Source organism: Patiria miniata, unplaced genomic scaffold (genome assembly GCF_015706575.1).
Source record: "Patiria miniata isolate m_02_andy unplaced genomic scaffold, ASM1570657v1 HiC_scaffold_28, whole genome shotgun sequence".
In the NCBI taxonomy this organism is placed as follows: Eukaryota; Metazoa; Echinodermata; class Asteroidea; order Valvatida; family Asterinidae; genus Patiria; species Patiria miniata.
The window spans coordinates 6104609-6130597 of record NW_024037067.1 but is presented as its reverse complement, the minus strand read 5'-3'; the positions used below and the strand labels follow the sequence as shown (position 1 = coordinate 6130597).

Here is a 25989-nt window from a genome sequence, read left to right as displayed (position 1 = left end):
TTCTTCGTAAACTCTAACTGCCCTTCAGGACTCCATCAATAGTCCGCAACGTTTATACACTGCAGCGGGAGTAAGGGTTCAATCTTGCAGCCTGAAATACTTTTGGTCTCAACATTCCATATTACAACCAGATGCTTGAGTATGACGGTTATTTGAAACAACCTTGACGTTATTTTGAACAAGTTACACGATTTGTCCTTTTTAGTGGGGGCCTTATTACTAGCTGGCATGTTGGTCCCCCAGAAAATGAAGAATTTCCTGGGTTTTTTTTTTTCTAAATTTTGTTTCTCTCTCATGTGTACTCTCTTGTATACCTTAAATATCCAGCCAAGCTATCAGAACCCGTTTGCATCTGTGAAGTGATCACATGTCTAGATTACATGTTTATTTAACGCATATTGGATCATTTTCATTTATCCAAAATAGTAACTTACCAAATTATTATCAAAAGCCTACTTGGATTAAAGATTGTGTTGGCACTAAACACTCTGTGAAATTATTCCGTCTGGCTTGTAGAAGAATTTAAGAAATGGAGGTGATTTCCAATGATCAGTCAATTGAGTGATTTTGGGAAATAAAGAGTGGTATTGACGAAATAGTGTTTCATGATCAAAAAGTTGTGCATGGTTTTTCACTGTTTTTAATGTAATATCCACTGAGCTGAAACTTCAGCAGGTAAGGCTTTGAACATCCAGTTTAGATTTTGCGTGGTGTAATTAATAATCCTACATGCCTTTATTACAAGAAATATACACAAAATGATATGTTGCCGGCCGCCTATTTCCAGGGTCCGGACGAGAGAAACTACCACGTCTTCTACGAGCTCCTGGCGGGCCTGTCTTCCCCAGAGGCTGCCAAGTACGGCCTGCGCACTGCCGACCGCTACCACTTCCTGAACCAGGGCGGCAGCTGTCGCATCGAGGGCAAAGACGACGGGGAGGACTTCTACCGTCTGGTCTCGGCCATGGAGGTGATGCGGTTCAGCCCCTCGGAGCAGGATATCATCTTCGGCATACTGGCCTCCATACTGCATCTTGGCAACCTCAACATGAACGTTGGACAAGTGAGAATTGATGGATATCTTATTGAAAGATTTGCTTCCCTTTAAGTTACGACGTGACCCAACCCAAAATCAACTTCAGGTCGGGTCGGTTTGGTTTCGGGTCAGGTTTGCACAATGTTGTGTTATCCCTATTTGTGGGAGCCTGTAAAGAAAAACCTGCCAGGCTAACATGGATGGACTCAATGCAATGACCTGCTAGATGACCAGATTTTGAACATTTTTACTTTGAGCTGGGTCGGGTTGGTAGGTCGAGTTGGTTGGTTTTGGGTCGGGTTTGCACAATATTTGTGCACAGTAGTGTTATCCCTATGTCTGGGAGCCTGTAAAGAAAAATCTACTAGGCTAACATGGACGGACTCAGTGCAATGACCTGCTAGATGACCAGATTTTGAACATTTTTACTTCGGGTTGGGTCGGGTTGGTGGGTCGAGTTGGGTCGGATTGGTTGGTTTCGGGTCAGGTTTGCACAATATTAGTGCTCAGTAGTGTTATCCCTATTTCTGGGAGCCTGTAAAGAAAAACCTACCAGGCTAACATGGACGGACTCAGTGCAATGACCTGCTAGATGACCAGATTTTGAACATTTTTACTTCGGGTCGGGTCAGGTTGGTGGGTTGAGTCAGGTCGGGTTGGTTGGTTTCGGGTCAGGTTTGCACAACATTAGTGCTCAGTAGTGTTATCCCTATTTCTGGGAGCCTGTAGAGAAAAACCTACCAGGCTAACATGGACGGACTCAATGCAATGACCTGTTAGTATAGATGACCAGATTTGAACATTTTCACTTTTAAAAAATTAACTTAGCCGCACTTAACTTCAGTTTGCTCCTCCGAATATAAAAATATAGTTTTTGTCTTTACTGCTTATTTCTAAATTGCAATTCTCATAAAATCATCAATATTTTAAATTTGACTTTTCCTTGTATTTTACAGAATGACAAACTCGTCATCCAGAATGAGAATGAACTCGGCCTGGCTGCCAAGTTCCTGTACCTTCGCCTGGAGGAATTGGAGAGAGCCATACTGTTCAGACTCACTGTAAGCTGTGCCTTTGACCCCCCCTTTGCCCTTCATCCAAATGTGGATTTAAGAAGTATTATATACCCAGTGCTGTCCCAGATCTTGAAAGTAAAAATGTATAGTCTTGCAAGGGCGATTCTTATACTCAAGACCTCCTGCTAAGTAATGTAGATGCCTTTATTACTCCACCACAGCCTTTGCGGGGGCTTTCAGGCCAGTTCAAGTCTGACGAAGCAGCGAGGACCGCGACTCAAGTCTCTAACTTCTGTTTTTTGCATTCTTACTTGTTATCCTAGGAGACAAGAGGAGAGCGCATATTAACCCCACGCACCTTGCAGCAAGCCATAGAGGCAAGGTATGTATAAACCACAGCCCCTTCTTCTCCTCGTGGGGAATGTGGCCCAGTGGTCGGGGTTTGTGACTCATGAGCAGAGAGTCAGGGGTTCGCATCAGCTGCTGGTCATATGTTGTGTCCTTGTGCAAGCCACTTCTCTCTCCACCCAGGAGTATAAATGGGTACCAGCATTAGCTGGGGAGTAACCTGTGATGGATTAGCATCGCATCCAGGGGGAATATAAATATTCTCAGTCGTTTCATGCTACTGAAACCGGAGATAAACGCTGGCCTGATGGGCCACATTGGCTTGCGACAGACTTTACTGACTCTTCTCTGCGGCCCAGTTGTCCATAAAGCTGTAACACAGCTTCGTGGGAAATATGGCCTAGTGGTAAGGGTTCGTGACTCATGATCAGAGGGTCAGGGGTTTGAATCCAGTTGCCGGACATATGCTGTGTCCTTGGTCAAGCCACTTCACCCCCACTTGCCTCTCTCCACCCAGGATTTATCTTGGTTTTGTCAGTAGTTTTAGTTTCTTTCAGTGACTTGTTCCCTGCCTCCTGTCTGTGTTTTTTTTTTGAGATGCTCCCCTTTTTTCTTTTCGTTAAGGGCTGGATTGATTTTTGTTTCTACATTTGAGGTACAGCTGACCTGACATAACATTGTTTGTAATAGACATTAGAATGGCAAAAATGAATTTTTATTATGAAGAAAACATTCTATTGTGTTTTATATTATTTAAAGTGAAAGATACGAAAAATGAAAAAGCGAAATGTTATATTGGTACATTTGTATGCTCAAGGTCATTGCTCATTGCGTTCACTATAGCATGATAAATTTTAAAGTATAAATTTAAGTTATCAAAATTTTTTTTTTAACATGTCTGTACTTCCACTCATCAGGAATGGAATCGCCAAGTCCCTGTACTCTTCCCTGTTTTCCTGGCTGGTCAAGAGCATCAACACCATCGTGGGTAACGTCGGCACAATGAGTTCCATTGCCATCCTTGACATCTTCGGATTTGAGGTAGGCATCAAGGCCCAAACGGACCCTGAATCAGTGTATTTTCGGGTGTTTTTCTGCCCATCTTTGCCCACCAAATGTGCTTTACTTCATCATTTCTTTATCCACTGATATCTTCTTTCCCTGGGGTGAGGTTTGTCAGGATTTTTCCTGATTTCAGGATTTTTCATGATTTCAGTTTTTACCCCCATTTTTTTCTCCCTGATAGTATTTTTTTTTGGTCAGAATTTTTCAAAATTTTAAAGCCTGTTGTTATGATTTTTCCTGATTTCAGGATTTGTTGTCGGGATTTTGCCCAGGCTGATTTCAAAGTCTTTGGCCAGGATTTTTACCTGATTTCAGATTTTTTTTGTCAGGATTTTTTTCAGATTTTAAAGCCTTTCATTATGATTTTTCCTGATTTCAGGATTTGTTGTCGGGATTTTTCCTGATTTCAAACCTTTAGTCAGGATTTTTCATGATTTCATGATTTTTTTGGGGGGGGATTTTTTTTTTGATTTCTAAACTCAGAATTTTTCCTGATTTCAGGATTTTTTTGTCAGGATTTTTCCTGATTTCAGAAGTTTTGTCAGTATTTTTCCTGTTTTAAGATTTTATCAGGTCTTTTCCTAACAAGAATTCTTGCAGTATCCCCCTTTGAAATCTGGAATTTCTGATGTTTACCATAAAGGTGTTTTTATTTCTTATAAAGTTTATATAGAACAAAAGAAATTGGTATTTTAGGGGTGCCTTTTGGCAGATTCATACCGACATATACCACAGACCCTTCCCTAATCTGGGGCCCTAGGTTACCCTCAGATCCTCTGCCAATTACATTTTGTTTTTCCGTTTTCATCCTGTCTTTCTTTTAAGCTGTCCATATAAACCACAAATGAAGTATACTTTGTTCACTTCTCTCCACTGATTTTTGTCCTGGCTTGCCAGATACAGTGCTGAATGCGTTTTGAGGAGTTCTTTATCCGTTAATGGAAATTTTGTAATCACGAGGAAATCTTGATGACAATCTCTTTTCCTCCAGGTCTTCCAAACCAACAGCTTTGAGCAGATGTGCATCAATTATGCAAATGAGCACCTGCAGTACTTCTTCAACAAGCACATCTTCATGCTGGAACAGGTATTGTCGTCCTTTCCTTTAAAAATGGAACCACGACTTCAAAGATATAAAGGAGTTGGGGTTAATGACTTTATTCATAGTGCTTTTGGTCCATTTAACCCTAAAAGGGCTGGGGGGGGGGAATCCGCCCCCTCCTCGACTTTTTCCGCAATAGCATTAAAAAAATTTTTTTTCGTGACCCGAGCTGTTATGACTTTTTAGCCTGGAGCCTTGTGCATCTTTTAATACCAAAAACATAAAGATCGGACCAAGGGTTGCCGCGCAGTGAAATATTTTCCGGCGCTATGCGCCGTGAAAACTGAATTTTTCCATATACGTCGTGTACACAGAGCAGAATTACCATTTGTACATATGAACAATTAATTAGCCATAATTCCAAAACCCTTTGACCTATAGTCATGAAAGTTCTTGGGTATGTTCATGATGAGTTGCTCTATGCATGTACCGAGTTTCAAAATTTTTCCGTCACTCGATGGCCGAGATCTTAGGTGAGAGATGGTCAAAATGACCCGGCCCTTTTAGGGTTAAGACAAGAATGAATCTTTTCATGTAAAAAGCTATATGTATGGGCCTGAATGTTTCTCATTCATGTTCTGTGTCCTGTTTGAACAGCAAGAGTATTTGAAGGAGAAGATTCCCTGGACCAGCATTGAATTCAAGGACAACCAGCAGTGCATTGACATGATTGGCAAGAGACCGTTTGGTGTCATACACATACTGGATGATGAGAGCAGCTTCCCTAATGTAAGTCCAATCAATCCCACTGCTTCTGGTTTAAATGACAGTGGTGACGTTCACGTCTCTCATGAACTTGTTGAATTCATAGGTCTCTCTCAAAGATGGCCATCTCTGTAGGAGAACTGCAACTGTGTATTTAACGCAATCAAGCACGCATCGCGCACTGTTGAAAATGTTCCAGACACACACACACTTGTTGCTCAAAATGTGTTTGAAATACGATGCAGCCGATGCGCGTTATGCAAGTTGACGCTGAAAATGCCGATGCACGTAGCTGGTCTGTAGGAAAATGACGTCATTTGAGAGAGACCTTTGTTCATAATTTGACAGAACTAAAACAACATGCAATTAACGTAGAGTTGCCATAATCAGCATGCCATCTCTAGCAGACACCTCTTTGAACCAATATATTGGTTCACTGCATTCAAAGAGTTACGTTTGAAACGAGCCATTTCTCAATTATATTGAAAATGCTCAAAGAGGTGGAATTTTAATGGAAATCAATTATTGTCATGCACACTTGTTGAAAGACTGTGTGGTTGTTTCTGTTTTTTAATTGTTGAAAAAAAAACCCCAAACTAAAATTTGTTGTTGTAAACATAGGCCGGGTTTATTTGATAGAGCAGCTAAGTATACAGAAATGTATTCAAACCAAAATGTCATGGTGTTTTGTGCTGTTGGGCAGGACACTTAACTACAATTGCCTCTATCTACCCAGGAGTATGAATGGGTAACTGCTAGGCTAGAGGACCGAATGTGGGCTGATATCGGCTGTCGCGTGGTTTTGTGGCCTGATGAATGGGGAATAATTGTAAAGCCCTTTGAGATTGTTGATATGATGGAAAGCGCTATATAACAGAGATGCCACTTTTCAGGTTTTAACCTGAATTCAGGTTTTTTTTCAAAAAATGTGACAAATTAAAAGTGCTGGATTTGGTCTGAAGCATCCAGAAAACACATTCTTGAAAGGGGGTAAGGGTAGTTGCAGGTTTTCTAGTAGTGTTTCAGGCTTTTTATTGATATACTGGTGGCATCTCTGATATAACCGTTACAATCATATAACCAAATCGACCTGTCTGTCAATATGATTATTTTCTGCATTGCTTCTGTACCCCCTGTAAAATACTCTCCTGTGGTTTTTCTTTTCCAGAGTTCGGACAAATCCTTCATGGACAAGTGCCACTACCAGCACATGGGTAACACCTGCTACAGCCGGGCCAAGGTGCCCTCCATGCAGTTCAGCATCAAGCATTTCGCCGGTCTGGTCACCTACGACATGGTGGGATTCCTGGAGAAGAATCGGGACGTGCTCAAGCCGGAGGTGGTCGACATGTTCATCAACAGCCACTCACAGGTAAGCCTGTGTCTGTGTGCTTTTGTCTACGACTGATCTTGTCATATGAAGTTAGTAGCCATGCAGACATTATTATGAGGCTTGCTATAGTAAGCATTAAGTGAGTTAGTAGCCATGCAGACATTAGTATGAGGCTTGCTATAGTAAGCATTAAGTGAGTAAGTAGCCATGCAGACATTATTATGAGGCTTGCTATAGTAAGCATTAAGTGAGTAAGTAGCCATGCAGACATTATTATGAGGCTTGCTATAGTAAGCATTAAGTGAGTAAGTAGCCATGCAGACATTATTATGAGGCTTGCTATAGTAAGCATTAAGTGAGTAAGTAGCCATGCAGACATTATTATGAGGCTTGCTATAGTAAGCATTAAGTGAGTAAGTAGCCATGCAGACATTATTATGAGGCTTGCTATAGTAAGCATTAAGTGAGTAAGTAGCCATGCAGACATTATTATGAGGCTTGCTATAGTAAGCATTAAGTGAGTAAGTAGCCATGCAGACATTATTATGAGGCTTGCTATAGTAAGCATTAAGTGAGTTAGTAGCCATGCAGACATTAGTATGAGGCTTGCTATAGTAAGCATTAAGTGAGTAAGTAGCCATGCAGACATTATTATGAGGCTTGCTATAGTAAGCATTAAGTGAGCAAGTAGCCATGCAGACATTATTATGAGGCTTGCTATAGTAAGCATTAAGTGAATTAAGTAGGCATTTCCTACATGTTAACCCTAAAAGGGAGGGGGGAGGATTCTGCTCCCCTGCACTTTTTTAGCAATATTTTCACCAAACGCAAGTTTCTCGTCGTGAGCTTTCATGACTTTCTAGCTTCAAGCCTGGCGCACGTTTTGATACCACATTTGTGAAAATTGACATCAAAATAGAAAAAATGACACCACAAGTGAAAATTATCACTGCACTGTGTGCGACATTATTTGAGGCAGCCCAACACGGAAATTGCATTTGCCCATGTATACAATACATGGATAGTACAGCTTGCTGTGGGAAGCGTGCTAACTTGAAAATTCAATAGTCAAAAATACTTTGTTTCATGGAAATTAAATTCTGTGAATACGTTCCGATTACATTCCTGTACATGTGTGCTGAATTTCATTTCATTTCGTCGTTTAATGCCTGAGTTCTGAGGGAGGCTGGGGTAACTCAGTTAGATAGCTTTCAAGCCCTTTTACCCATTCAAATCATTTATCTGTTTTTTTTTGTTTTTTTGGCCTGTCATTTTCCCAGTTCATCTCGGACATCTTTGAGTCCCTGAGACGCCAGGAGGAGCAGAAGGCCATGATGATGAGCAGCGTGAGAGGAAACAACAGCATGAGGAAGATGCGGGCCTCAACCGTGGCGACGCGCTTCAATGAGTCACTGCTGGAACTCATCAACACCATGGGCAAGTGAGTACATGAAGCCATATGCAATCTCAGTTAGTTACGTAACAAAGAAAATGACATGTTTAAAAAAACACATGTCTTTGCATAAGAAGATTCCTCAGATGGGATACAGCTGAAACAAACAATAGCATTTCTGTAACTGCTTACTTACTGAAAATTTGTTTTGAAATATCAGTTCTTAATTTCTCTCATCAGTTTAAAGCATTGCCATGAAATCTTGCTTAGTTAAGCAGCAGTCACACATTTACGGGCATATTCGTAGGACATTTGTAGAAAATTCTTAGAGATTTCTACCACGAATGAGCTACGAATCTCCAAGAATATGTACGAATAGCCAAGAATAAAACTACAAATCAGTACGGTTGTCCTACGGATGTCCCACAGTTAAACAGTTTCAAACTTCCGTAGCCCTTCCACAAACACCCAAGGAAGATGACGGATAACCACGGATGTACTAAGGATGACTATGGTACTCCCACAAATTTTAAACCATTGAAATTTGTAGCTCCAAACCATAAATGTGTGACTGGGGCTTTATGTTACGGTTAGTTTACTGCACTGGAATGCAGCAGCTCAGGAACTTGCTTCCAACAAATTAAGCAATCTGGTAACTTCTCGCTGCCCCCAACAAAATGAGCTTGCATACAAAGTAAATGTGCTAGACTTACAGATAAATCCACACTTCTTTCCTCGCAACATCCCAACCTGTGACAGCTGAAATTGCATTCCTTATGCTAAATACCACCTGTTGCGTTGCTCTGCAGGTGCAACCCGTTCTTTGTGCGTTGCATCAAGCCAAACAGCGATAAGGCACCCATGGAGTTTGACGAGGGTCTGGTCCTGGAGCAGCTGCGCTACTCAGGCATGCTGGAGACCATCTCCATCCGCAAGATGGGCTTCCCTATACGCATGGCCTTCCTGCACTTTGCCAACAGGTAGTTCAATAATAATAGTAATAATAGTGGGTATATATAAAGCGCACGTATCCACCAGGACTGGTGCTCAAGGCGCTACATCGTTATTACCCCTGCTCATTGGGCCCATGAAACATTCCAAATACCATCTCAGCTCCCTGGGGAGTATACAGCTCGATGCAGCCTGTTAGGCGCAAGGAAGCTAATTCAATCACAATAACCATCTCTGCCCTCACAGGTACCCATTTACTCCTGGGTAGAGAGAAGCAATGAGTGAAAAAAGTGCCTTGCCCAAGGGCACTGATTTCATTCAAAGAAGTGAATGGAATTATTCCTCTTAAAAAATCTAAGCTATTCAACATTCTGGTACAGGATGTTACCTCTAAAACTGAAGAATCTTTGGCTACAGGTTTCCAAGCTAAAATGCAGCATCAAGCAATCTTGCATGAAACCGAATGTCCACCAGGTTTTTAACCACCTTTTTACCTGACAAACATAAAGCTTTTGTATATGCAGTTACTCCTACACCATGTTAAGCTTCAATATTATGTTTTGGAAATTTTAAATACAATTTTTATTTAAAAAAACGAACAAAACTGGTGTGTTCTGATGATCGAGGCATTGTGAGTAGTGCAGTTTACTAATAAAATTTGACATTGTGTTTGCTCAGGTACCGCTTCCTGATGGGCCCAGTATCCTTCAAGTCTACCGTCAAGGAAACCTGCCGCATCATCTTATCCAAGGCTGAGCAGAATGACGGCAAAGACTACGTGATTGGAACCTCAAAGGTATCGCAGAATCAACTTTGTTAGACATCTTTGTATTGTGAATTTTGTATGAAGCCTTATACCTGAACGAACTGGCTTTTATCATGTTTATAGTATATTTAAGCCCGATATGCATATTTTTTATTATTTTGTTGACTACTTATTGGCTATGCCATGTATACATTTGCTGCAGCTTTTGCTGTAAATTCTGTCCGCTACCCTTACTTATTTGATTCCAGTGAATATGAGACAAAACAAGGCTGAGCCATTTACCAGAAACTCTCAAACACAATTTCTCAAACCATATTGTCAGTGAACAATCATGTTAGCTGACTGGTGGTGATTGCTTCTTTGTCATGCTAGCTCAAGCATGGGTCATTTGAACTAACAAATTCAGTAGTCTTGGTGCTTGCGTGTGAGTATTTTGCACATGTATACGATGTATGAACACTGTATACTCAGTGTGTTACCTCCCGATCCCGTTAGCTCGGTGGTTGAGTGGTAAGACATCTGCACTAGAAAAGCAGGAGGTCGTGGGTTTGAGTCCCACCCGAGTGATTTTTTCCAACTTTCACTCGGGAGGTTACACGCTGAGTATACAGTGTTTATACGTTGGTGAAGGGCAAAACCTAATTTGATTTACATCACCCCGACGCAAAATTCCATCTTATGAATAGTTAATGCGGTACCCGCTGCTATGTACATCAGATTCGAAACCAGCCAACCGATCCCATTAGCTTGGTGGTCGAGTGGTAAGACATCTGCACTAGAAAGCAGGAGGTCGTGGGTCTGAGTCCCCCCCGAGTGATTGTTTCCAACTTTCTCTCGGGAGGTAACACACTGAGTATACAGTGTTTATACGTCGGTGAAGGGCAAAACCTTATTTGAGTTACATCACCCCGACGCAAAATTCCATCTTATGAAATTTGCTTCAGTAGGCTAAAGTGTGATTTGCCCCCCCCCCCCCCAGGTCTTCATGCGAGAATCCCTTGAGACCTCCCTAGAGCATCAGCGTTCCCGCGTCATCCGCCACGCGGTCGTCACCATCCAGAAATGGGTGCGGCGCTTCCAGACCAGGCAGCGCTACCTGCGACAGAGGGATGCCGTCATCCTGATCCAGGCACAGATCAAGGGAAGGAGAGAGAGAGGGCGGTACATCAAGGGCAGGCGGGGCATGATCCGACTACAGGCGTTGCATAGGGGCAGGATGCAGAGGAGACGATACCAGCAGGTAGGATGATTATAATAGTGTGTTTTATTATTCCTGAACCGTCAATCCAATTTTCCCTTAAAGGGAATATACAACATTTGCAAACATCAAAAAACAAACTTGCCAAATTATTATGAAATACCTTGCTGGACTGTTAGTGAATGACAGTCTAAAGCATCCTGTAGAATCACGGCTCCTGGTGTGCTGTCATTTTCAAGGAAAGTAGTATTTTTTATCAATTTCCAATGCTGGTCGGCCATCCAGCGTTGGAAACAGCTGGCTTTTTTCAAATACTGCCCCCAATTTACCATATTTAGTTAGTCTGCATTTTGTTTGCAATAGATTACACACTTATGAACGGTTATGCTAGACTGGTTACCTGACTTTACAATTTCCCCAACATCTATAAATTGCTCTGTTTCATCAAACAAGTGGGGTCAGGGAACCAGACTACATGAACATGATTGTTTTTCTTGGTTTTTCCAGCATCTACGAACACAAAACTGCCAGCCAGTCGGTGTTTCAATATTTGCTGTAAAATACTTAGCCCCCAAATCGATCCATTTCTGAAAATTACAGCAAAAGCAAATGTTGTATATTCCCTTTCACTTACCCCCACAAATTTTGGCATATTTATGTTTTGGACCACGAGCAATTGATCTAGTCTACTTGCGGCATAAAATTTTGCCTTTTAAATACGAGTTGTGACATTCTGGTGTCTTCAAAAAGGTACAACTACGAACGAAAAAAATGTCTCCTTATGGGTACATTAACAGTAATTATAGAGCGCACGTATCTAAAAGTGCTCAAGGCCCTACATCATTGTTAACCCTGCTCACTTGGCCTGCCAAACATTCCATTTCCAAAAATGTGTCTCTTGACGTATCTTTGGAAATGGCCTTCTGTTATCGTTCCTTCAAAATGACAGCATGCCAGAAAAGAACAATTTCACAGGGAGTTTATTGCCGTTACTATCTTTAAACCAAGTAAGCTTTTTCAACGATAATTTTGTTAGTTACTTTTTGGATAGCTGCAAATGATCTACCAGGGGTGAGATTTGTCCAGAATTTTCCTGATTTCAGGATTTTTTTGTCAGGATTTTTCCTGATTTCAGGATTTTTGTCAGGATTTCCCCCTGATTTCAGGATTTTTTTGGTCAGGATTTCCCCCTGATTTCAGGATTTTTTTGTCAGGATTTTTCTGATTACAGGATTTTTTGTCAGGACTTTTCCTGATTTCAGGATTTTTTGTCTGGATTCTTTTTGGTCAGGATTTTCCTGATTTGAGGATCTTCTTGTCAGGATTTTTTTCAGGACTTGTCCCAATTTCAGGATTTTATCTTAAGAGTCCCTTTGGAAATTCGGAATTCCTCAGGTTTTACCGTAACTTAGAAATGTTACCTCTATAAACGTTCACATGGAACATGTACTCAGTGACCCCCAAACCAGCCGGTATTTTTGGATGTTTCATTTTCACCCGATCTCACCCTGAATCTACTCTACCTTTAATCTTTTGTCAAAACCCGCCATGCCCCCCCCCCCCCACAGATGCGCATCCATCACAAGAGGATGATGGAAGACCGAGCCCTGCGAGAGGCTGAAGAGCGTCTGCGGATGCAGGCAGATGCCGCCAGGAGGGCCGAGGAGGAGGAACGCATCGCCATGAGGTCCGACATCTCCCTCCTAGAGATCCCCATGGAGCTGGCTGTCTGTATGGAGAAGCTGGCTGGATGGTCCAACCCCCACGGCGAGAGGAACCTGAACAAGACCGTGGGTCAGGTGGCTCACCAGGACTACATGTTCAGCTTCCCACTGGACGTGGACGAGTACCCGCTGTCCAAATACGTCCACATCTACTTCAAGGTATTTGTGTTTCTGTGTATATGTTCACCAGTTGCTCAGGCAGTACCCGCTGTCCAAATACATCCACATCTACTTCAAGGATCTGATACACCGTGCCCTCTGGAGACATGCACACATAGGGGAACAAAAGATTGTATACGTCTCCACAGGGCAATTTCTATAGATGAATACGTCTCCACAAGGTTTTCATGAAATAGATATATGAATTTTACTAAAAAACTAGGAATTTTCAAGGTATGTTGATCGGTCGCAAATGGTACAGTTTTAGAAAAGGGATACTAAGTCCGAATTTCAGCCAAGGAAATTAATTCTGGTTGAAATATGAGCATTTTGAAACTGTACTTTCAAACTCGAAAACTTAAGTACACGAGAACAAAGAAATGTCTCCACAAGGATACACATTTCAGTATATAGGTATTTGTGTTTCCGTGTATGTGTTCACCAGTTGCTCAGGCAAATCAGGCCATAAGGGTTGTGTGTGTGTGTGGGGGGCCGTCACCGCGTTATGGGGAAGCTTTTTATTATAAGGCCAATTAGGACCGAGGTATGGGGACTTTCTGCTGTCCCCACAGCATCTTCAGTCCCCGTAGTACCATGGGACAACTTGTGTGTAGTCTCCACAACTGTGTGCATTTGTTTATGGTATAAATCGAGGACACACACGTGCGACATCATCGGTGAATCGAGGACAGGAACCAAATCGAGGACGACCTCGATTAGAAAACGTGTACAAAACCAATGAGAGCTGTGGCGGAAAAGTAAAAGTACAAACAAAGGAAAAGGGAAGAGGAACAAAAGAAAATCCTTGATTTACTCTATAAACAAACGTGGGTGGTTGTGTGTGTTCATTGGCTAGTCCTATTAGCATGGAGAACAGACTTTTACAAGACCATAGACGTTCGCTTATTTTGAGGTTTATAGGCAAACAATACATTTGAAAGTAATTTTCAGAGCCAATGCCGATGACCTTCCTTTAAATTTGGTGGTAAAGGCTGAGTGACCCACTCTCCAACAATAAATTATTTTAGAGGCATGGTCGTTCAGATTCAAACAATGAATGCAGCAGGTATAAATGAATGACTAGGTTTACCGTATTTTCTACAATCACTTGTCATTTGATGACTAATGATGTCAATATAACATGTACACATCGGAATCAGGGCCAATGGTGTTCTTAAATCCAAGTCAATCATGAGTCAATCACAGTCCCAAGTCAAGTGACGCGCTATTCAAACAAACTTTGACAAATGCATTCTTTTGTCACTGAAGTTCTGATTTCCATGTGAGATTTGACTCGTGCTTGACCTGCCATGAGCTCTGTGTATTGTGAATACCGTATTCTGATTTCACAACCGATTGCCGATCTCCCATCCAGACTCCTCATTTCGGTGCCGCCATCGAGCCCATCAACACGGGCTTCCACAAGCTTAATGAGATGGAGGACCAAGAGGCTGTAGCCATCTTCAAACTCATCCTGCGCTTCATCTTGGAGGAAGGGCTCAGTAAGGACAGGGAGCTGCTCATCGGCAACTACATCGTCCAAAAGGTACCGCTGACAATACTCCGTCCATCTCAGACACCTAGGGTTGATTTTCTATGACCCAACTCCTACAGCGTTTTGGCCTGGACCATTTCTAAATCCAGCAAAAAAATCCTCACCTGTGTAGGAAATTAATGATAAATGTTTTGCATCAAGCCTTATGTGATGCAATTGTGACTGGGCTGGGCTCTATACCTTTACGACCCGTTCAAGTGGTGGATTTAGGATATTCCAAGGGTTTTGGGGAGGGGGGGGGGTGGTACTGTTTTACACATTAGCATTTCAGATGATGAGGATTTATTCAAAACAAATAACGAAAGTTTCACATTCGTGCAGTATTGGAAAGAATAATTTCATTCGGTGGCAGATGGAATGTTCCGTTCAGTTCCACTTTGGCTTCACCTCCTGGAATAGAGCTTTCCATCTGTCACCACATGAAATTATTCTTACCATTGCACTCATAAACATTCCTTATTCATTCACTGAATGTTTATGTTTAATCCTCTGAAACCTGATGGCTTTTGTAGGACCAGGGAGGGTTGTGGTAAATCATATTTACAAGCAAAGATGAAGCTATCAATATTAAGCTTTATTCTTCCTCTGTGTCATTTCTCGCAGGGAATCGGCAACAAAGCCCTACGGGATGAGATCTACTGCCAGCTCTGCAACCAGACCTGGAAGAATGCCGCGCCCCAAGCCCAAGAGAGAGCCTGGCTGCTCATGGCTAACCTGATGAGTGCCTTCCCACCCTCCAAGAGATTCTACAAGTATCTCCTCAAGTAAGTGTCCCTGCTTTTTTTTTATTTGCTGTTGCAATGACAGTTTTACTCCTGGCGCAAAGCAAAAGTGACTGTGTAACACATTTCAATTTTCAGATTTCACCCTGAATGCTTTGTAACATCATTTTTGAAGTTTTTGAACCAACCAGTACTCGAATAGTTTTTTTTCATATGAATGTAGCATCTTCACGCAAATGGATTGCACATGAGTATGGTCACTTTGCAGGAACGGATATTTTTCATTTTTACTGCTGGAGTCCGTATTTCTACACTAGATCTAAATTTTCAAGCTTGTGCTACAGAACATTTTGTCGCGTCAGTGCAACAAAGTCGTAGCTCCATTCTTTAAGAAAGTTGTATATCGCGGGAACACGCTCAGTGCAACAAGGTCGTATCTTGACGTCCACTGCTTTGTGTGTACATCCTGGTTATTTTAAGCGAGATACGACCTTTTGGCAATCTGAAACTCGCGTTTTGTGTTCCTGCCATTTTAGGAGATACGACTTTGTTGCATTGACGCGACAATTTAAAATTGTCCGTACTGTAAATGTTTAAATAGAGTAGCAAGTTCGATCAGTAACTGTGGTTTAGCAACGTTTGACTAACTTCATCGAACATACTAGTCAGCAATGGTTTGACTGGACTAGTGGAGTATACCAGCCTTCAAAGGTTCATCGTATCACAATCTACAGCAGGAAGCCATGACAGTGATGTTCTGTGATGACCGAATTTCGACCAGGGATCATTTGTTCTTTTATATTAGCATGCAAGCACACTTAATGTCATGAATAAGTCACCATCAACCAGCGCTCCTCGATGAAAATTGTTTCAACTTCATACCATCCCTGGATTCCAATAGAGAATGTTGGCATCTTCACACCAGGGCCATATTTCATGGCTCTGCTAACCACAGAATTCCGCGCTTACGATCACCATTCTGTGCTTACACCGCTAGCAGACAAATTCCGTGCTAACCCTGTAAGCACAGAATCCTTAGATACAGGATGTACGCATGCGCACAAGCTGAAATTCCTTGTTAACCCGTGAAATACGCTTATCGTAAGCAGGGAATTTTCTGCCACAGTAAGCAGGGAATTTTTTGCTAACGGTAAGCAGAGCCTTGAATTTGGCCACAGATGCCTTACTCACAATCCTGCTTATTCATCTGACTATTTTTCTCATCATTTCTCATAATATTTTGCAAAAGTTGAAGAATAATTCCCCGGAGCTGGGTTTGAAGCTGTGACCTCCGGATTGCCGTTCTGGCAACATTAGCAATGCTGCAAGCATGGAAACATTCAAGTTTGTTAAAAAATTGTTCAATTTTTGAGAAAAAAAATATCTTTCTCCTCAACTGACAAAAATTATCTCAGGTATGTCTCAGATCACGCCTGGGACGGCTACAAGTCCTACTGCCACCAGAAGCTCCTGCTCTGCGACACCCAGGCCCTGGAGTTCCTGATCCCCCGGACCTACCCGCCGTGCTTCCTGGAATGGAAGGCCAACCGTCAGCGCTGCAACATGGCCCTGGTTGCTGAGCTACCTGACGGGGAGGAGGTCACCGTCATGGCCGACTCGTGGAGCACGGGGGAGGACTTTGCCAGGAGTGCGCTCCAGAAAAAGTGAGTTGACTTCATTGTGGTCTTGAGTAACTTGTTCTTTTAAAGCTAATCCTCCAGGGTATTTTGGCTAGAAAACCTACAAAATGCAGCAACATGCAGCATTTAAGTGACAAGCCTGCCCAGTGCAGCAAGATCCATCAGGCCAATAGTCTCAAGGCCAAACTGCCTCAGAGTCTGTGGTCCCCGAACGTAGCAGGATACAACTGAGGCATTGTTCTACATGGGACTAGCTCTCATTGTCTTGGAAGTTATGCACCAGTGTTGGTAGCTGAATGCATCAAAGTGCACCAGACTTTTCCACCTGATGCACTGTGTTGCGTCTGGCAGGGTTAGGGTTAAAGGAACTAAATTGTCAGGTTATTATTAGCCAGTTAAAGCCAGAGGACGTGGAAACACGATCTGGCAATGTATATTGTCAGGGGCGGGTGACGGGTTAAATCGTTAAGCTTTCCCCGAGTCTCTGGCAGTGGGTATGTATACACATCAGTTGCTCTATTGGTCTTGTACACACTGTGTGTTAAAAATGAATTTGGCCGCTGTACACGTACCATAGCAAATATCGCTCTGTGGCAGGGCCTCGGAAAGAAAGGGTCTAATACTTGTAATAAAAAAAATATATCAATCTTTTGGGAAAAATCATGCAAGGAAAGAGGCTTCTGTGAATGGCATCTTCCACTTTGCAGACTGTGTCAAAGTCCCTTTGCCTTGAACAGTACAATCTTTCGTCAAATGATATCCAACCCCCACCCCCCTCCCCCTCCCCCTCCCCACTCTTGAAATGTCTGGTAGTTGCTAAATTTCAGGAAAAGATATCTAGCAAATCTTGTTTGATTTTTAACACCCTGACATCGTTTGTGTTCTCCAGGGGAATCACCAAGGCCTGTCACGGCTGGTCCGTCTACGTGATGGAGGACAAGACTCGCTCAGAGCTCTCGGGCTATGACTACATCATGGATCTCATCTCCGAGATGGAGATCCCCCCCGACTTTCCCGTCCGCGAGTCCCAGTTCCTGGTCTCCTCCGAAACGGTGCACGACAGGTTGCCCAATAGAAAGTTCAAGGTGCTCCGAAAGTGAGTTTGTTTTGATTATTTGGATAATGTGGAAGTATTTAGCTGTGGACATCAGCTCCCGATTTCACGAAGCGCTGCGACGTGTCGCAACTCAGTGACGACGTGTAAAACGTTGCAACTCGCAACGCGTCGTATCTTCCATTTCACGAAAGTTGCGATGTGTTGAACGCGTCGTAAGTTCCTTGACAACGGCTCAAAACACGTCGCAAGTTACGAAGTGTTGAGTGGTCATCGCAAATTAAGAAGTCATTTCTAAGCCCGTTTTATGCCATAATCATTACATTAATGAGATTATAATACTGAGGCAATGTGTGTAAAGTTGTAAATAGAAAATTCATTGAATAATTATGAATTAGACTGGAATATTGGAGATGAAATTTCAAAGTAGCTATACAGACCAATGAGAGCTTGGTTTCCTTCAAAATTGCATCGCACGGCCGCCATTTTGTTTTACGTTTTAACAAATTTCGAGCTGTGATCCGACACTTCTTTGTTGAATATCGAACGACTATTTACTGTGCGCTGACTAAATACATAAAACAGTCACCGAGTTTTGCTATAAATACACCTACGACTGGTCGCACTTACGACGTGTTTTGTGAAATGGATCACAGGACGCGTCGCAGCGCTGCGATGCATCGTAAGTTACGAAGAGTTTGATGAAATCTGGTGCTGCTCAACAAATCATCATGTCTCTTCGTTAGTCCATACATTTGTTAGTTAGTTAGTGACAAACGGCAGCCACGTCTCAATGACAGGCCATAATCTGGGGGACAATAAAAATTGTCCAGACGCAAAATTCAATTAATGAAAAAAATTATCATTTTTTTCCCACCAGTAATTTGGCTCAGATTGACGCCTTACTGGAGATGGACCCCGCGGCCCTGAATGCCCACATCCCTCCCCCGCCCACTGGGCCCCCTCCACCCGTACCCAAGACCTCACCCAGCAAGCCACCAGCCCCTCCTGCGCCCCCACCACCCCCGCCACCCACCGTGGGCAGCGGCTTGGGGGTCGAGTCCAGGCAGAAGAGACCGTCGACTAGCTCCAGACCTCGGAGTGAGGACGTGGAGTATGCGTCGACGTTCTTCAATCCCGGGGAGCGGTGGTCTAGTAAGCCTGTATTCCCCGGCAACATTCACATCCCGGAGCCGGACTATGACCTACCACCAGAGGAGGATCAGAGGTAATCACATTCATTTTCCAAAATAAATATAAATAAATGAATAAATAAAAATTTTGACAGCAAAGGTAATAGGTGCGTAATATAAAAATTGTTTAACCAGTTAGTACCCTGTACCACCCCACGCATGTTTACGTTACATACCAAGTGTGGACATTCCATTGTTTTCGTGTAGTTAAGAAAAACCAGTGAAAAAAACTAATTTTTTTAAAATGTGAAAACTCTTTCAACCCAATTTTTTTCTATGATTCCCTTAGTGTTTCTCTTCATTCTGCCACGTATAAACCTAACCCCAAAATGCCTCTAAACCTGTTTTCCAGAAATGGGGAAACACTGTGTGGACAAGTCCACACAACGTTGCCTCTACCTGGTTTATGTGGACACCTTTTGTTCGGAAGTCCACACAGTGAATGTAATGCCTACCCACACCACCCGTCTATTCTAATGATACATCCTTTCCTATGAACACAACACCAAATTAATATACAACATACATGTATAGTATCATATCGGGTATGGCTTGCCAAGGGGCAGTCAACCAGTTGGAGCTGGCTCTTAAACTGTTTAATTATAAACAAGAATTACACAGATATTCAATGTAATTTAACAAACTCCCGAATAAACCCACTGGATTAAAAACCAGAGATAAAACTCCATGAGCAAAAACTCTGGAAAACCTTGTGGTTGCCAGCAAAACAAAACGTTTCAAACGTTTACCCAAAGCTATTTTTAAAGCTGATCCATTCTCAGTTTGTTCTTAACTGAACTGAAGCTAGAATGATCCCACCACGCCTTTGCCTTGTACGTTCTGCGTACGTTCTATGCACGTTCTTTCCTATGCAAATTTGACACGCCCCTTTCTACCCTTATGCAACACCGGCTCGCAGAATTCATTCCTCACCCGATTAGACACATTTTGCCTGCTGCACAACCGTAACGCAGGCAAAGATAAATCCTGTTACTCCCTTTTATACAGATCAGATCTTCAGTCTATGCTTATTGTTGTCTATTTTATTCCACCCTCATACTGTAACCGCTTGAGAAAAAAGAGGTTCCAACACAGTGAACAATGCACAAGAGAAAACAGTGTACAAAATGACTCTGTGGTGAGGTTGGTTGCTATTTTTAAAAATCTAATTGAAGGCAACTATTAAAGCTATAGTCCATCATTTGCAGCCATCCGAAAAGTACCTGGCGTAATTATTGTTGAAAAACAAACTTGGTTGAAAGATAGTAAGGGAATTAAACTCCCTGTGAAATTATTCCTTCTGGGAAGCCTTCATTTTGAAGTAATCAACGAAAGAAGGCATTTCCAACGGTGATTCTTAAGAAGCACCGTAGGAAAATTTAAATTAGTAGTTCGTTTTGTTATTCAGCGCAGCGCGCACAAGTATTGGAACGACGCACACGCGCGCGCGGTTGTTATAATTCGTCGGATCAGTGCGCTACGTCGCGTATAGCTGCAATTCAAAACAATTCAAAACATGATTCAGTAACTTTTGATTTGAAATTGAGATCTTAGAATGCTGTTTTTCTCGGAATGTACAGCTGAACCTTAGCTGAAACTTCATCAGGTTAGTTGTTCAGTATCCTTCATTAGATTTTGAACCCTTTTGTTGCTTCAAACAAACAAAATGCACAAATTACAAATGATGGACTATAGCTTTAAGTAATATAATTTCTTATATTTTCCATAGAATTGTTTTGATATACATGTGTAATGAAATATATTGTGAAACTTTTTTTGTTGTATTTCCAGGTACAATGTCTATGACGACACTGATATCGGTCCATCGAGCCCCATCCATCCAACCTTGAACTCAGATGGCAGCGATAACGAGAGTGACCAGAATCACAACGTGGCCCGACAGATCAGGGCTGTGTCGGTACCCAACAGTGGCTCCAGACACAGACTGGACGACTACGTGGACAGGTGGGTTGTCTCTCAAGCCAAATCCATCTTGAGCAATCACAAGCAATCATAAGTCAATCACAAGCAGTCATAAGTCAATCACAAGCAGTCATAAGTCAATCACAAGGAATCATTAGCCTGTCATGAGTCAATCACAGGTCAGTCGGTCTCAATCTGTGACAAAGATTCCTTTGTTTTTGTTCATGCCCTGCGACATGTGATTTGAATTGTGACCCGGTCAGTGCTGGTTTTGTGATTGACATGATTACAACTCTAGTGATACTTTCTTGGCTTTTAGGCATTCAATGTGTGTGCTACAGTGAGTAGCAGCAATTGTTTATTGCATTACAATTTTTCATGGTTAGGGCTTCAATTTGTGTACTACATTGAATAGCAGCCATAACCATAGCCAGCCGTATTTATTGCATTACAATTTTTCATGGCTAGGGCTTCAAATTGTGTGCTACATTGAATAGCAGCCATAACCATAGCCAGCCGTATTTATTGCATTACAATTGTTCATGGCTATGGCTTCAATTTGTGTGCTGCATTGAATAGCAGCCATAACCATAGCCAGCCGTTTTTATTGCATTATAATTATTCATGGCTAGGCTTCAATTTGTGTGTTACATTGATAAGCAGCCATAGACAGCCTTGTTTATCACATTGCCACTTTTCATGGCTAGGCCTTCAAATTTTGCCATTAATATGCTGCAGTGAATACCCGTAGCCACAGCCACAAAAGCCTAATTGATTGCCTAAACTCACAGCACATATCTTTCTCCTACTCACCACACAGGCTGTTCAATCCAGTCCTTGAGATGAACGGAGCTGCAGACCTCGCCAATGCGGCCAAGGTCAACAAGGCCCTGAGGGGCGGGGGGAGAGGCCCCGCCCCCAGCCCCACCCCTCCTCCGTTGTTTGTGCCTCCTCCCCCACAGCTGTCAACTGGTCTTCCACCCTCACCAATGGCTATGCCAGGTTCGGAAAATTAATATTTCTATATTAATTGTTCAACAATTTTTGTGACAGTAGGCATATGATTGTACATCATGAAATCACTATCCATACTAACATCTAAACATATTTGAAAAAAAAAGGCATGTCAAAAACAGAAATCCTCATTTCGTACTAACATCAGTAAATCAACATCACTGACAGGAATTTATAATAAACATACTTTCCATCATATTTCATATTCCAAGCATTATCTCTAATTCCGTCGATACAAATCTTCATGCTTACTAACAACATATTGTTGGGTGCCTGAAAGAAGGTCAAATTAGATTTTTTGGGGGTAATCGATTAAGCTTGGAAATATCTTTCAATTGAAATACATATTGTCTCAAGGGGCTACCTCATTCTGACGTAATTAACAGTAAACAAAAGACGGAAGGAGGTTTTTCATTATTTGTGCCCGGCAAAATTTCGTAAGCGTGTAGTTATAATGTAACAAAAAATGTTCCAAGCACCCTAACGTCCCACTTAAATGGGTACGCAAAGCCAAGTTTGTTCCCGGCAAAAGGACGTTAGGATTTAACATGCCGCTTAAGCACACGTTTAATGCAGGGTGGATTCATGTTTAAGGCAGATTGAGTTCCCGGTAAAAGCACAATATGAGTTTAATTGTTAACGACATTCATGAGCCCAAATTTCAGCCTGATGTGATTTTTCATTTAGAAATGGGAGCAGAAAACCTTTCACCTCGATTATCTCCAAAAGTGCTTTTTGCGTGCCGGGCTGCTAACGTCCTTTTCCTTGGCACACAACGATATCAAATCAACAAACAAAATCAACTTTTTGGTAGCCAAACAAGTGACCACAGCTCTCAGAAACTCTGTCTTTGACAGTTTGCTTTTTTTTATTTTCTCTTTTTCTTGATTTTTGTGACTGTATGAACTTCAACTTCTAGCTGAGTCTCACCGGTCACCCGTTGCTTCTGAAAATCAAGCACCTACTGATCGGGTCCATGATAACCCATCACGTGATCATGGCATTCCTGATATCCCAGTTCCTCCACCGCCACCTCCAATCCCCGGATCACGTCGTCCTCTTGCTAATAAACCAGCAACTTCCAACCCGATAGCTAATATCCAAACTCCTCCCCTCTCACCTCCTTCCAAACCACCACCTGCTAATCAGTCACGTGATATTCCAGCTCCTCCCCCACTACCCTCTCATGGCCCAGCACCTGTCAAGCCAGCACCCGATACCCAAGTTCGTCTCCCACAACCTAATCATCCATCACCCTCCATCGCAGTGCCTACCAACCCAGAATCTATTTCCCCAGCAACCATTAACCCAGCACCCATTACTCCAGCACCTGTTACCCCAGCAGCCAACTCAGCACCTGTTACCCCAGCACCCATTAACCCAGCACCTGTTACCCCGGCGCCTGTTACCCCAGCATCCAACCCAGCACCTATTAACCCAGCACCCATTAACCCAGCACCTGTTACCCCGGCACCTGTTACCCTAGCATCCAACCCAGCACATGTTACCCCAGCACCCATTAACCCAGCACCTGTTACCCCAGCATTCAACCCAGCACCTGTTCCCCCAGCACCCAACCAACCACCTGTTACCTTGGCACATGCCATCCCGGCTCCTGACACCCCAGATTCTTCCTTCCGACCAGCTTCTGGTCCAGCGCCATTCACCTCTCTACCCAATTACCAACACCCTTCTAGCCTAGTGCATGCTAACCCAACACCCGTGAACCCGACATCTGCCCTCGGGACGCCTGTTAACCCCGCAACTGGTTACCAGGCTCCAATCAATTATTACTCGGCACCTGTTAACCAAGCTACTAATTCGGCATTTGTTTACCCAACATCTACTAACCAAGGCGCCACCTATCCAGGCTCAACACCCTTCACACCTGGTTTTGCCAACGCCCAGGCAACACCCATGCAGACTTTTGCACCAACCTCTATGCCTTCCGTGTCAGGTACGGGTCAGCTTACTAACCCTGAAATAACTCATTTCATGCCTGTTTTATACCTTTCAAACCAGTCCATCGATCTCTTAAAAGCCAGAATGGTAAGGAACAACACTTTAGGACCGACAAACACTAGCTTTCTTTAAAGATGTAAAAAAAAAAAAAAAAAAAAAACTAGTAATGATTATAATCACCATATCTCACTTATTGTAACCTGGAGCACTGTGTTGTCAAACAGCATCGTAGCAGTCACCAAATATCAAAGTCTACAGATGGATCGTTAGAAGTAGCCAGATATTCACCCTAACAAAGTATCGATTGAGTAGAAGTAGCCTAACCCTAACCGTTGTTTTACTAACACATGACGTAGGTTTCCCCTCCATGGCTACCACTCCTGCGTACACACCAGGAATGTTGCAGCCAACACTGCCCACTGTACCGGCCCACATGCCCGCCGCAATGCCGGCCGCAATGCCCATGACAGGTAAAACAATTAGATGTACGCCGCCTTTCTGTCTTTCTGGACCCCTTTCAAACAAGCATGAGCACACTTTGTGTTACTTACAAGCCAAAACATGTTCAAACCAACAATCTCCAGGGTGGAACACGAAGTAAGGAATTCCTGCTTATGAGTGAAAAAGTCTTACCACTTAACGTTCATGCTTGTGAGAATACTAGACATCATGGGTTGTAGTAACTCACAGTAATTCTGTTGTCACTCATGACAAAGTGCATTATTTTTCCAAAGGCACCTCAGTTGAAATTGTTTGCACTTTAAGAAAAACTGTAGTTGTCTTCTTTAACAAGACGAAGCTTGCCTTAAAGATATAGCGTAGATCATTTGTCATTCGTGCATGTTTTTATTTGAAGCAACAAAAGTGCTCAAAATCTAAACACGGGTGCTTAACAACTAACCTGATGAAGTTTTAGCTCAGTGAATGCTGTATATTCTGAGAAAAAAATATTCTAGGATCTTGATTTCTGGACCCGAAAGTCTCAGTTTAGGACATTATAAATACTCATTGACTCTGTCAGTTGGTCAGTCTGTCAGTCAGTCTGTCAGTCAGTGACTGAGTAAGTCAGAAGTCAAAAGGCAGGCCCTTGATTTCCAGCCAAACCTTTCAGGAACCTAACGGTGGACTCCTGCCCATTTTAAACTCCTAGTGCCTATGATGCCACACCAGCCTACCCTTTTCGAGGCAGCCATACAGCAGCAGCAACAGCAGGCTGCTGCACAGCAAGCTGCTGCCCAACAAGTAGCGGCTCAACAGGCCGCTGCACAGCATCTTGCGGCCCAGCAGGCTGCCTCACAGCAACTTGCAGCTCAACAAGCAGCTGCACAACAACTGGCAGCACAGCAGGCAGTAGCCCAACAGGTCGCTGCCCAGCAAGCGGCGGCTCAGCAGGCAGCGGCTCAGCAGGCAGCGGCCCAGCAGGCAGTTGTACATCAGGCGGTGCAGCAGCACCAGCAGCGACAGCAGCAAGAGGCCATGATGCAGCACCAGGCAGCTTATCACCAGCAGACAATAATGGTAAGTGACCTATACTTCAATTGCTGCATTTTCTTTTCTTACTTGGTAGAACGGACCCCTCCTGCCAATTAGGTCACAAAATTAGATCAGCTGACCACGATACCTCAGTCAAACTCTGTCACAAGCACCATGAGAAGCCATATACAAGCTAAAGATGGACGGTTTATAGGCAGTGCTGGTTTGTGGTTGGGCATACTATAATAATAATAACATCGTAGTCACATATTTACCAATAATTAGGTACTCAAGGCGCTGGAGATTATATCTATTATATTAAGGTAAGTAAAAAATATGAGAAATATGAGACCCATTATGTAGCACCTTATAATGGTTTACAAGGTGTTGCGGCGCATATTGCAACCACTGCTTTAACACCGGGGCAAACCCCTTCTCAAGTCTACAACTTCCCGTTGTGGTGAGATAAGTTTCAGAATCTTTCAGATAAGTACTACCTGTCAAAAAAACATATCCTACTTTTCATCCTAAATAACTCTGTTGTTTACCAATGGAATTAAACCAAAATTTCAGATCATGTTAACAAGGCATGACAGATTTTATGGAGTGAGTTTCATCAGCTTTGTGCAAGATGGTGAGATTTAATTGCCGTACCGA

The 25989-nt window shown here is 42.7% G+C and overlaps 1 protein-coding gene across 1 annotated transcript in view; it reads left to right on the top strand.

Moving 5' to 3' along the window:
- The window catches only part of LOC119735106 (unconventional myosin-XV-like), an 83021-nt gene that overhangs the window by 16807 nt on the left and 40225 nt on the right, over positions 1 to 25989 (top strand). The window contains exons 10-30 of the mRNA XM_038208807.1: positions 788 to 1063; positions 1993 to 2097; positions 2376 to 2434; positions 3318 to 3441; positions 4457 to 4552; positions 5165 to 5296; positions 6441 to 6644; positions 7886 to 8046; positions 8808 to 8978; positions 9628 to 9745; positions 10695 to 10955; positions 12482 to 12796; positions 14172 to 14342; positions 14955 to 15115; positions 16489 to 16737; positions 17603 to 17809; positions 18648 to 18995; positions 20752 to 20925; positions 21704 to 21885; positions 24216 to 24329; positions 25010 to 25377. Coding sequence (XP_038064735.1) covers positions 788 to 1063; positions 1993 to 2097; positions 2376 to 2434; positions 3318 to 3441; positions 4457 to 4552; positions 5165 to 5296; positions 6441 to 6644; positions 7886 to 8046; positions 8808 to 8978; positions 9628 to 9745; positions 10695 to 10955; positions 12482 to 12796; positions 14172 to 14342; positions 14955 to 15115; positions 16489 to 16737; positions 17603 to 17809; positions 18648 to 18995; positions 20752 to 20925; positions 21704 to 21885; positions 24216 to 24329; positions 25010 to 25377 — 3996 coding nt within the window. The remainder of the gene's footprint in view (positions 1 to 787; positions 1064 to 1992; positions 2098 to 2375; positions 2435 to 3317; positions 3442 to 4456; positions 4553 to 5164; positions 5297 to 6440; positions 6645 to 7885; positions 8047 to 8807; positions 8979 to 9627; positions 9746 to 10694; positions 10956 to 12481; positions 12797 to 14171; positions 14343 to 14954; positions 15116 to 16488; positions 16738 to 17602; positions 17810 to 18647; positions 18996 to 20751; positions 20926 to 21703; positions 21886 to 24215; positions 24330 to 25009; positions 25378 to 25989) is intronic.